The sequence below is a fragment of the Physeter macrocephalus genome, chromosome 10 (assembly GCF_002837175.3).
Source record: "Physeter macrocephalus isolate SW-GA chromosome 10, ASM283717v5, whole genome shotgun sequence".
Classification (NCBI taxonomy): Eukaryota; Metazoa; Chordata; class Mammalia; order Artiodactyla; family Physeteridae; genus Physeter; species Physeter macrocephalus.
The window spans coordinates 50,650,423-50,664,159 of NC_041223.1; the positions used below are offsets into that span (position 1 = coordinate 50,650,423).

General features: G+C 38.0%; 1 protein-coding gene and 1 pseudogene across 1 annotated transcript in view; one reads left to right on the forward strand and one right to left on the reverse strand.

Moving 5' to 3' along the window:
• Positions 1-13,737, forward strand: part of METTL24 (methyltransferase like 24) — a 115,352-nt gene that overhangs the window by 54,149 nt on the left and 47,466 nt on the right. The window contains exon 4 of the mRNA XM_024115565.3: positions 1,031-1,259. Within this exon, the coding sequence (XP_023971333.1) occupies positions 1,031-1,259 (229 nt within the window). The remainder of the gene's footprint in view (positions 1-1,030; positions 1,260-13,737) is intronic.
• The window catches only part of LOC102991323 (40S ribosomal protein S8-like), a 26,472-nt pseudogene continuing 20,022 nt past the window's right edge, over positions 7,288-13,737 (reverse strand).

Consider the following 13,737-nt stretch of genomic DNA (forward strand, 5'->3'; position numbering starts at 1 on the left):
CACGAACCCGTGTCCCCTGCATCGGCAGGCGGACTCCCAACCACTGCGCCACCAGGGAAGCCCTGAAGACTTATTTTAGTTAACTAAATTGTTACCCAATAAGCTTGTATATTTCCAAATTATAAAATAGTCTGTAATAGTAGAGTCTAAGAGGATGAAGCATTTCTGCCCTGGGTTCAGGTTTGGCCAATGCATTATAGATACTCTGGGATTTTGGTATCTTTAAGCATATCTAATTATAGTATTTGGGGCAGAAACGTCATAATCACCATTTTTAAAAAAAATCATCTTCTCTTGGTTAATTTCATGTTATTTCATTCAAAATGATGCTTTAATCAAAGTTATGAATCTTAACATCACCAATTAAGGAATATTTGAGTAAATTAAAAATTTGTAACTATATGAATGTTCCACAAATATGTGTTACCTAACTGGGTACTTAAGTACAATTAATTCATGATTTCTACCCCCTGCTGATATGAATTTAGGTGATATACCTCTTGCTTCTTGAGTACTAGATCCAGTAGAACCACATACGTCTGCCTTTTTTCTTTAACTGTACTATTTAAAATGCACTCCGTTCTTAAGAAAACAGCTGTTGTCTTTAAGTCAAACTGCATGCACAGCACCATGGCCATGCACCTCTCCCTAAGGGAACTGATGCTCAGACTTATATTTTTGACATATTCTGAGAAAATCTCTTAAGATGACTAGATAGTCTTCTTTGTTTCATTGCTACTATAGTTTATATCTTTTTTAAAAAAATCAATTTGATATGCTTCTACATGTTTGAACATGTGATTCTCTGGTCTGCATTTAGCACATAATTTCTCTCCTTTCTTTTATCCAGAAGCTTTTAGCTTTAATGCCTTTTGTGAAGGAAGGTTTATGGAATGTGTACAACCAGCCATGTGTTAAAACAGAAGGCTTGATATGACTAAGAAAATTGACCTTGGCACTGTCATTTTTGTCAGTACAACACTTTTGCTCCATATATTTTTTTGTTGATTTTCATCCTCTTTCTTTACAGGCTGGGAAGTGATGATACCCATTTTGAGGTCGGCATGGCCAATGATGGATGTGAAGTGCATCGTTTTGATCCTACTGTTAAATCAGCTCACGTTCTGGAGAGTGAGCGTTTTTGGTATCACCGCTTGTCCGTCGACTGGCGGGACTCCCATCCAGCTGTTGCTGCCCAAAAACCATATAGCAACACCAGAAAACTGAGAACCATTTTGAATGAATTTGGGCATCACAAGGTCAGATTTTTCATTTGATTTCATAGTTAAAGTGAACAAACTCATAAGCTTTTTTTTTTTAAATGCAAACCAAGGATTGGATAGTTGAAGGTCCAGTTTTAACCTTACTGATCACTTATCATTATTTATAGAGTCAGCTCTGTAGATATAACGTTTTGGCAAGGATAGAGATTTTAAACTGATTTCAAGATTTTAGTTGCTGTTGAGTATTGCTAAGGTTTTGACCAAGACTGGGCAAGGAGAATAAGAAACTAACTCTGGTGTGGGCTCAAGAGTACCATTTCCATTTGGGAATTGATTTTAAATTTCCAGACAGAGCAAACTACTTATGTCAGCTTCAAATACAAAAAGTAATCACAACCAGGTTTGTGTTTGATAAGAGATCGCTTGTGTATCATGTTTCTCACTGTTGTAACAATGATTTTGAGTCTCCAGTCTCTTAAAGGTCAGAAAATACATGTAGCTTTGATTAAAATGTACTTTGTAAAATTGAATGGACATTTTATGTGTATTGCAACTGATATAATTATGTCAAAAGACGTCAAATCTCTACAAATATTTTATTGTGAATGGATAGCAGAAGGAAACTCAATCTTTGAACTGCGTTTTTTGAAAGCAATTTTTAGATGTGACTAATTGCTTTCTGTAGGTAGATACTAGAGAAATTCTTGCCTTTGATTACTAGCTCTTCTTGGGTTTGGCCTATCTTGGCCTATTATTCCCATCCAGAGATGGCATGTAATTTAGGACATGCCAGAATGGGTGTTCCTGAGATACAGTGTACATGGAACTCAATTTTAAATCTGAGTTGGCTGCTTGATCTTTAATAAAGACTTTTCCTCTGCATTGTTCTTTTTGCCCCCCCTTCCCCTCCTCCCCTTCCTCCTCCTCTTCTTCCTCTTAAAAAAAAATCCAAAAACAGAAAACAAAAACTTCCTTTAACTGGACAACAGGAACTTCTTCAAGAACAACTTCAAAGAATTTCGTGTTCTTTTAACATGTGTTTTGAATTTTGTATTTTGATTTGTATTTGTATTTTGATTTGCCATTGAGAGTAACTAGCATTTAATAGCTATGAGCCTTAATGAAACACATATAGGAGTTTTTGCTTAAAATCTTTGAACAGAACCCAAAGAAGTGAGAGCATTTTTCAGAATATTATTTTGTTTTTGCTGCATGTTACCTTCATAGACATGTTTTTTGCAGCCGAAAATTACAGGCTTGACCCTTTTAGCATGTCAACTCTAGGTTATTCAGAGAGCTAACTACTGATTAATTGTGTTCATTTAGGAGTCTTGATGCTCCCCCTTAATGCTCTTTACATCCTGGCTCTCCACCCCCATTCTTCAAAGAAAAGACTGAGTAGAGAAAAGAGGTGAAACACAAAGCCATTTTGCTTTTTTTGGATAATATTTTAGCCAAAGATTTGGAAAATGTGAGGATAAAATTGACTTCGAAAAATGATCTGTGGATGTAATTTTTCTGTGCCACATTTCATATGAAAAACGTGTTTTCAGATAACCAGGTAGGCACCTGAATTGTGCTTGTTTAATTAACTCCATGGGAGCTGCAGTGGGCAAACCTTTATGCTGTAGCTGAAGCATGATGCCTTTTACAACACTGCTCCTGAGACGGCAGAAATATTTACAGTGATACTTAAAAAGGATAAATGTTTTAAAGGATTTTTTATATTCTTAGGGCTATTATTTTATTGAAAACACTAATAATGACACTTAAAAATGATTAAGATGGTAATTTTATGTTATGTGTCTTTTACCATAATAAAAAAAAATGGAGGAAAAAACCCCATAAATAATGAAAGTGATCTGGCTCAGAAATGCCAGGTATGTATTTGTCGCTTAAAAAAGAGTCCCTTGCTGAAAATTGAAAAGATACTGGTATTCTTTCATAGAGATTTTTTGGGTGAATGCTTTAAAACAAAAACAACAAAATCTAAAGCCATCGGTGAGTGATTGCTTCCATTAGGACATGCTTCTAGAAGCTCCGTGGTGCCAGATTAAAGGAAACCTCATTTCTGGCCTGCAGCAGGCAAGGTCTGTTTTCATTTCTCTGCATGTGTACAGACCCTGGTAAATACGATGTAGCTCTGGCAGGGAAAACAAATAGGAAAAAACACACTAAAAAATGTCAGTGCGTTTGCCTTGCCTCCTTCACTTATTTTTCCTGCAAGTGACCGTAGAAACCAAAGGGGTTTTGTTGTTTTGTTTTCACTTCATGACTTTAAAATATCACATATAGTTTTACGATGTTTTCCATTTTAAGGAGTTATTTTTCTTCTTCTCTTTAGCCATATGTACATTCCAGCAACTCAGGCAAAAATGTAGGCAAAAATGAAAGGCAGAATTTTGAGATGGTGACAGTAAAATGCATGTGGCTTTCATACTGCTTTTAAAACTCTTGGATAATTTCAACTTCAAACCGTAAATCAGAAAACCTTTCTAAAGCATCAAGTGAGAGCAGCTGTATCACCAAAGTGTGTGCACGAGAAGCCCAGTCTGTCAGGGAATAATATCACCTGGATCCAGCATTATTTGGAATGATTAACTGTCTTCTCTTGGCTGAAGTGCTTGTTGCTGTCACTATGCATAAGAATTTTTCCAGAACATGACTAGAAATACAGAATCTGAGATTTCTGCTCATATTAATCATAATGGGTGCTTTCTTCTGAAGACTTTATTACACAGAGTATCCTAAATGATCCAGGCTGGTTAATGAGAATTATTATTTTCAGTTATAACCATGCTGAAGATAATATGAATAACAGGACTGCATTAGAGCTTACCTCTGTAAGCTCATTACTCTAGGTTTGAGGCATGGGTGCTCTTGTTGGTTTTTGGCATTGGGCAAGTCATTTAACCTTTCTGGTGCTCAGTTTGACTGTCAGTAAAATGGGGATAATGATACCACCTAAATGGATTGTTTCTGAGAATTGGGTCAGAGAACACAGTGTGAAAGCCTCCAGCAGAGTGCCTGGCGTCAGTTTGTCATTTGATTGTAAATTCAAAGAATTTTTATTAACAATTTCAGTAAGTTTTTACTAAATTTTATAGAAATGTTTTCTTTTTTCTCTTTGTTTCCAGGGAAAATATATCGGCAATTTCTTTGGAAATTGCTAACTGCACCTAATTCTAGTCAAGAGTTTTTAATGAAAGTTTTGTGTAAAATTGAAGGGAATTGGTCCTTCAGACTTGGTCATGGAAGAACTGTTCTTGTTTGCTGCCTCAGGGCACTGAACAGCTTTGCTGGTGATTGTATAGAAAGTAAATCCTGTGCTATATAGAAGTGAAATAAGCTGCTGAGAATTAATTCAGAGCAGATGTAGACCATGGGGTTGTGGCTGCTGGTCAGGTGATGCAGGTGCAGCTGACTTCTTGCCTGTTCAGCCCTGCGGGGGCAGGTCCTCCCTCGCCCAGGACGTTGCCCCCGAGGCTGTGCCCGCTTGGACTCTGAAAGGAATGCCAGTTTCTGCTTTCCTGGGCAGCCAGCCCGCTATTAATTGCAAAACATCTGTTGTATGCTTGGTGCTGTGTTTAAGAGAATATGAGCTTTGAAATTAATCTACAAAAAGATTCCTTTTTCTTCTTGCTTATCGAGTTTGCAAATATAAACAATATATTGATACTGCCCTACATTGAAATGCTTGTTGGGAATACTATTCACACTTTGCTGTTGGAAATGGAAAATGATAGATTCTTTCAGGAAGAACATCGGACCATGTGTATAAGTTATGTAACTTTTTATTTCTAGAAATCTTCTTTGCCTTAAATTCTGTTTTGTCTGCTGTTAGCTCTGCCATACCAGCTTTTTTTTTTTGGCGGGGGGGAAATATGTTTTATATTAAATGATATTCTAGAGTCCTTTATTTTTATATTTTTTGGATATAGTTTCAGTTTATGTGTAGCCTGTAAGAGTGACATATTAAGTATAGGCCTGGATTGTATTTTTAAATCCAATCTGAGAGTCTGTCTTTAAACAGGTATGTTTAATTCACTTACCTTTATTGTGATTATTGGCATATTGGACAAATTTCAATTCTTTTAAATTGGGCTATTTTTTTTTGTATGTTTTCTTGCAAAAGCTATTTTTTAAAAATTCGTCTTGGTTACCCTTAAATTTTAAATGTATATAATTAACTATGAAATTTTAAAACAACGTATCAAATTATTCAGTATTTCTGTATTCCTCCTAAACAGAACAAAGATCCTAACAACTTAACTACCCATTGAATATGAGCCCCACATTGCTATTTGGAGTTTTAGTTTACCTCTTTAAAATTTTTAATTTTCTTTTGAAAAGATGTAAACATAGGGCTTCCCTGGTGGCGCAGTGGTTGAGAATCCGCCTGCCGATGCAGGGGACACGGATTCGTTCCCCAGTCCGGGAAGATCCCACATTCCGCGGAGCGGCTGGGCCCCTGAGCCATGGCCGCTGAGCCTGCGCGTCCGGAGCCTGTGCTCCGCAACGGGAGAGGCCCGCGAACCGCAAAAAAAAAAAAAAGATGTAAACATAAAAGTTGGAAGTTATGAGAATAAGAATAATACAATGAACTCTCATATATTCATCAATGAGATTCATCAGTTGTTAATATTTTGCCACACTTGCCCTCTCTCATTTGTACAAATATTACATTTGCATTTGACTATTGTCTCTGCAGATTTTTTTTTTTTTGCGGTACGCGGGCCTCTCTCTGTTGTGGCCTCTCCCGTTGCAGAGCACAGGCTCCGGATGCGGAGGCTCAGCGGCCATGGCTCACAGGCCCAGCCACTCCGCGGCATGTGGGATCTTCCCGGACCGGACACGAACCCGTGTCCTCTACGTCGGCAGGCGGACTGTCAACCACTGCGCCACCAGGGAAGCCCTCTGCAGATTTTTAAAAAACTCAATGGAAAGGAATGGATGGATACTTCTATAATACATCTATCGATGTATGTGAATTTAATCCATTTGTATTTATCATGATTGCTGATATATTTGGATTAATTGCATCTTTGATATATCAGTTGGCATCACGATTAATGTTGAAACAATGAAAATATCCTTATTAAAGTCAGAGAAAAATAAGGATACCTGTCATTAGCATTAAAAAAAACTGGATTAGAGCTCTTTAAAAAAGAAAATCTTATTTTGAGATAATTATAGATTTGCATGTAGTTGTAAGAAATAATACAGAGATTCCATGTACCTTTTCCCAATGGCAAACCTATAGTATGATATCACAGCCAGTATATTGACAATGATACAGTTCAGATACAGACCATTTCTAGTACTGTCAGGATCATGTTACCTTTTTGTAGCCACACCTACCTTCCTTTTCCCCACCTCTTTCCCTAGCCCCTGATAACCACTTATCTGTTTTCCATTTCTATAATTTTGTCATTTCAAGAATGTTATATAAACAAAATTGTACAGTGTATAATCACGGTTATTTAACACAGTTCCTAAGATAATAGTTAACACAATTAGAAAAGACAAAGAATCTTAGGGGTAAAATTTAGGAAGAAGGAGCTAAAAATTGTTATTATTATATGCATATGTATTATTATTATTATTGGAGCACTCATTATTGGTAGATAATATAATTGCATACTGGAAAACTCAAGAGAATCTAATGAAAAACTATCAAGCAATAAGAGAATTTAATGAACTATTTGAGCGCAGTGTACAAAAATTAAAAACATACACTTTCATGAATAACCAGAATATATAAAGGCAGAGAAGACACCATTTACAAAAGCAACAAAAAAAAAGATAAAAATAAACTTAAGACATGTGCAAGATCTATAAGAAGGAAACTTTATTCAAGAATTTAAAATAACACTTGAACAAATTCAAAAGCATAGCATGTTCTTGGGTATAAGGACTCATCATCATAATGATTTAATCTTTCTTATGTTAATCTATTCATTTAACATGATCCCAGTAAAATTGCCAGTAGAATCTTTTTTTTTTTAAATTTCAGAACAATAAACACCTACATTACACGAGCTAAGATAGGAGGGAAGAGGATTTATTTGACTTTCCAGGCCTTGATTTTCCTCAGATAGAACTCCAGCTCCTTTCACTCTAGCACATAGCCGCTACTCGGCCACACTGGCCTGGTCTTGAAGCGATGCATGCAAGAAGCTTGCCCTGCTGGAACTGCTCCTCTAGAAGACTGCTGATTTTGGCATTCTTTTTCCTTTCATCATATTTCTTCTGAATTTTTTGATTGTTTTTTGTTTAATATCTCTTCCTCCTCAGAAGTCATCTTGGCCCCCTTCTTGCAGCCCAGGGGCAGTGCATAGTGGGACTTGTGCCACTGTCAGTATGGTGTGCTGTCAATGAGCATGATGCAGTTCTTCACCAGGGTCTTGGTACAGAACAGTTCGTGGTTGGATGCATTGTAGACAACATCAGTTATCCTTGTCTTGCACATACAACACTCTGAGCCCCAGAAGAAGTTCCCCACATCCAGCCTCAAGTCCTGGTACTTCCTGTTGCCTCCCCACCCACAGACTGTGTGTATGCAGCGGGGGTCAACCTTGGTGTCAGTGGGGTGTCCCAGCTCATACTTCTGCTTCTTGTGGTAAGGCTTTCTCTTGCCCCCAGTCTTGCGGCACTTGTGCCAGTTGTCCCAAGAGATGCCAATCACTCGGTGCTGGCTAGAAAGAGCTGTCTTTACTCCTTTGTATATTCTTGCCTCCTTTGTCACAGATTAATTGACTATAAGTGTGTGACTTTATTTCTGGGCTCTCTATCTTGTTCTATTGATCTACGTGTCTGTTTTTGTACCAGTATCATACTGCTTTGATTATGGTAACTTTGTAGTATAGTCTGAAGTCGGGGAGTGTGATTCTTCCAGTTCTGTTCTTTCTCAAGATTGTTTTGGGTATTTGGGGTCTTTTGTGTCTCCATATAAATTTTAAAATTTTATGTTTTATTTCTGTGAAAAATGCCATTGGTATTTTGATAGGAATTACATTGAATCTATAGATTGCCTTGGGTAGTATGGCCATTTTAACAATATTGATTCTTCCAATCCAAGAACACAGCATATTTTTCCATCTGTTTGTGTCTTATAGTTTTTGGAGTACAGGTCTTTTGCCTCTTTAGGTAGGTTTATTCTTAGGTATTTTATTCTTTTTGCTACAGTGGTATTGTTTCCTTAATTTCTCTTTCTGATACTTCATTGTTAGTGTATAGAAATGCAACTGATTTTTGTATATTAATTTTATGTCCTGCAGCTTTACTGAATTCACTGATGAACTCTAATAGTTTTCTGGTGGCATCTTTAGGATTTTCTACATATAGTATCATGTAACCTGCAAACAGTGACAGTTTTACTACTTCCCTTCCAATTTGGAAGGAATTCCACTCCTGGTTATATTCGAAAAAACCCCCACTAATTTAAAAAGATACATGCACCCCAATGTTCATAGCAGCATTATTTACAATTGCCAAGACAAGAAAGCAGTCTAAGTGTTCATCAACAGATGAATGGATAAAGAAGATGTGGTATATATATTTACACACACACACACATACACACACACACACACACACACACACACACACACTGGAATACTACTTAGCCATAAAAACGAATGAAATTTTGCCATTTGCAGTAACATGGCTGACCTTGGAGGGCATTATGCTAAGTGAAATAAATCAGACAGAGAAAGACAAATACTGTGTGATATCACTTATATGTGGAAAATAAAAAATACAACAAACTAGATTATAGCAAAAATGAAACAGACTCACAGATACAGAGAACAAACTAGTGATTACCAGTGGGTGGGAGGGGTGATATAAGGGTAGGGGAGTAGGAGGTACAACTACTGGGTATAAGATAGGCTCAAGGATTTATTGTACAACATGGGGAATATAACCAATATTTTGTAATAATTGTAAATGGAAAGTAACTTTAAAAATTGTGTAGGGGGAGACTGGTTCAAGATGGCAGAGTAGGAGGATGTACACTCACTCCCTCTTGTGAGAGCACTGGAATCACAGCTAACTGCTGAACAATCATCGACAGGAAGACACTGGAGCTCACCAAAAAAGATACCCCACATCCAAAGGCAAAGGAGAAGCTGCAATGAGATGGTAGGAGGGGTGCAATCACAATAAAATCAAACCCCATAACTGCTGGGTGGGTGACTCACAAACTGGAGAACAATTATACCACAGAAGTCCACCCACTGGAGTGAACGTTCTGAGCCCCACCTCAGGCTTCTCAACCTAGGGGTCTGGCAACGGGAGGAGGAATTCCCAGAGAATCAGACTTTGAAGGCTAGCAGGATTTGATTGCAGGACCTTGACAGGTCTGGGGGAAACAGAGACTCCACTCTTGGAGGGCACATACAAAGTAGTGTGCACATCAGGACCCAGGGGGAAGGAGCAGTGACCCCATAGGAGACTGAACCAGACCTATCTGCAAGTGTTGGAGGGTCTCCTGCAGAGGCAGGGGGTGGCTATGGCTCACTGCAGGGACAAGGACACTGGCAGCAGAAGTTCTGGGAAGTACTCCTTGGTGTGAGCCCTCCCAGAGTCCACCATTAGCCCCACCAAAGGGCCTGTAGGCTCCAGTGCTGGTTTGCCTCAGGCCAAACAACCAACAGGGAGGGAACCCAGCCCCACCCATCAGCAGACAAGTGGATTAAAGTTTTACTGAGCTCTGCCCACCAGAGCAACACCCAGCTCTACCCACCACCAGTCCCTCCCATCAAGAAGCTTGCACAAGCCTCTTTGAGAGCCTCATCCACCAGAGGGCAGACAGCAGAAGCAAGAAAAATTACAATCCTGCAGCCTGTGGAGCATAAATCACATTCACAGAAAGACAGACAAAATGTAAAGGCAGAGGACAAGCTTGCACAAGCCACTTTGAGAGCCTCATCCACCAGAGGGCAGACAGCAGAAGCAAGAAAAATTACAATCCTGCAGCCTGTGGAGCATAAATCACATTCACAGAAAGACAGACAAAATGTAAAGGCAGAGGACTATGTACCAGAGGGAGGAACAAGATAAAACCCCAGAAAAACAACTAAATGAAGTGAAGATAGGCAACCTTCCAGAAAAACAATTCAGAATAATGATAGTGAAGATGATCCAGGACCTCGGAAAAAGAATGGAGGCAAAGATCGAGCAGATGCAGGAAATGTTTAACAAATACCTAGAAGAATTAAAGAACAAACAAACAGAGATGAACAATACAATAACTGAAATGAAAAATACACTAGAAGGAATCAGTAGCAGAATAACTGAAGCAGAAGAACAGATAAGTGACCTGGAAGACAGAATGCTGGAATTCACAGCTGCAGAAAAGAATAAAGAAAAAGGAATGAAAAGAAATGAAGACAGCCTAAGAGACCTCTGGGACAACATTAAATGCACCAACATTCTCCTTATAGGGGTCCCAGAAGGAGAAGAGAGAGAGAGAAAGGATCCAAGAAAATATTTGAAGAGATTACAGTTGAAAACTTCCCTAACATGGGAAAGGAAATAGCCACCCAAGTCCAGGAAGCACAGAGAGTCCAAGGCAGGATAAACCCAAAGAGAAACATGCCGAGACACATAGTAATCAAACTGACAAAAATCAAAGACAAAGAAAAATTATTAAAAGCAACAAGGGAAAAATGACAAATAACATACCAGGGAACTCCCATAAGGTTAACAACTGATTTCTCAGCAGAAACTCTGCAAGTCAGAAGGGAGTGGCACGATATATTTAAAGTGATGAAAGGGAAGAACCTACAACCAAGATTACTCTACCAGGCAAGGACCTCATTCAGATTTGATGGAGAAATCAAAAGCTTTAGAGACAAGCAAAAGCTAAGGGAATTCAGCACCACAGAAACATCTCTACAACAAATGCTAAAGGAACTTCTCTAAGTGGGAGGAAACACAACAGAAGAAAAGGACTTACAAAAACAAACTCAAAACGATTAAGTAAATGGTAGTAGGAACATGCATATCGATAATTACCTTAAATGTGAATGGATTAAATGCTCCAACCAAAAGACACAGGCTCGCTGAATGGATACAAAAACAAGATCCATATGTATGCTGTCTACAAGAGACCCACTTCAGACCTAGGGACATGTACAGACTGAAAGTGAGGGGATGGAAAAAGATATACAATGCAAATGGAGATCAAAAGAAAGCTGGAGTGGCAATACTCATATCAGATAAAATAGACTTTAAAATAAAGAATGTTACAAGAGACAAGGAAGGACACTACATAATGATCAAGGGATCAACTCAAGAAGAAGATATAACAATTATAAATATATATGCACCCAACATAGGAGCACCTCAATACATAAGGCAACTGCTAACAGCTATAAAAGAGGAAATTGACAGTAACACAATAATAGTGGGTGACTTTAACACCTCACTTACACCAATGGACAGATCATCCAAACAGAAAATTAATAAGGAAAAACAAGCTTTAAATGACACAATAGACCAGATAAATTTAATTGATATTCATAGGACACTCCATGCAAAAACAGCAGATTACACTTTCTTCTCAAGTGCGCACGGAACATTCTCCAGGATAGATCACATCTTGGGTCACAGATCAAGACTTGGTAAATTTAAGAAAATTGAAATCATATCAAGCATCTTTTCTGACCACAACGCTATGAGATTAGAAATAAATTATAGGGAAAAAAACATAAAAAACACAAACACATGCAGGCTAAACAATATGTTAGTAAATAACCAAGAGATCATTGAAGAAATCAAAGAGGAAATCAAAAAATACCTAGAGACAAATGACAACAAAAGCATGACAATCCAAAACCTATGAGATGCAGCAAAAGCAGTTCTAAGACGGAAGTTTATAGCAATACAATCCTACTTCAAGAAACAAGAAAAATCTCAAATAAACGATCTAACCTTATACCCAAAGGAACTAGAGAAAGAAGAGCAAACAAAGCCCAAAGTTAGTAGAAGGAGAGAAATCATAAAGATAGAGCAGAGGGTCTTCCCTGGTGGCACAGTGGTTAAGAATCCACCTGCCAATGCAGGGGACACAGGTTCAAGCCCTGGTCCAGGAAGATCCCATGTGATGCGGACCAACTAAGCATGTGCACCACAACTACTGAGCCTGTGCTCTAGAGCCTGCGAGCCACAACTACTGAGCCCGTGTGCTACAACTACTGAAGCCCGCATATCTAGAGCCCATGCTCTGCAACAAGAGAAGCCACTGCAATGGGAAGCCTGCGCACCACAATGAAGAGTAACCCCCACTCGCCACAACTAGAGAAAGCTCGTGCGCAGCAACAAAGACCCAATGCAGCCAAAAATAAATAAATAAAATAAATTAATTAAAAAAACAATATCAGAGTATAAATAAGTGAAAAAGAAACAAAGAAAACAATAGTAAAGATCAATAAAACTAAAAGCTGGTTCTTTGAGAAGATAAACAAAATTGATAAACCGTTAGTTAGCCAGACTCATCAAGAAAAAGAGGGAGAGGACTCAAATCAATAAAGTTAGAAATGAAAAAGGAGAATTTACAGTGGACACCGCAGAAGTACAAAGCATCCTAAGAGACTACTATAAGCAACTCTATGCCAATAAAACGGACAACCTGGAAAAAATGGACAAATCCTTAGAAAAGCACAACCTTCCAAGACTGAACCAGGAAGAAATAGAAAATATGAATAGAGCAATCACAAGTAATGAAATTGAAACTGTGATTAAAAATCTTCCAACAAACAAAAGTCCAGGACCAGATGGCTTCACATGTGAATTCTATCAAACATTTAGAGAAGAGCTAACACCTATCCTTCTCAAACTCTTCCAAAAAATTGCAGAGGAAGGAACACTCCCAAACTCATTCTACAAGGCCACCATCAACTTGATACCAAAACCAGACAAAGATACTACAAAAAAAGAAAATTACAGACCAACATCGCTGATGAATATAGATGCTAAAATCCTCAACAGAATACTAGCAAACAGAATCCTACAACACATCAAAAGGATCTTACACCATGATCAAGTGGGATTTATCCCAGGGATGCAAGGATTCTTCAGTGTATGCAAATCAATCAATATGATACACTATATTAACAAATTAAAGAATAACCATATGATCATCTCAATAGATAGAGAAAAAGCTTTTGACAAAATTCAACACCGATTTATGATAAAAACTCTCCAGAAAGTAGGCATAGAGGGAACCTACCTCAACATAATAAAGGCCATATACGACAAACCCACAGCAAACATCATTCTCATTGGTGAAAATCTGAAATCATTTCCTCTAAGATCAGGAACAAGACAAGGATGTCCAATCTCGCCACTATTATTCAGCATAGTTTTGGAAGTCCCAGCCATGGCAATTAGAGAAGAAAAAGTAATAAAAGGAACACAAATTGGAAAAGAAGAAGTAAAACTGTCACTGTTTGCAGATGACATGATACTATACATAGATAATCCTAAACATGCTACCAGAAAACTA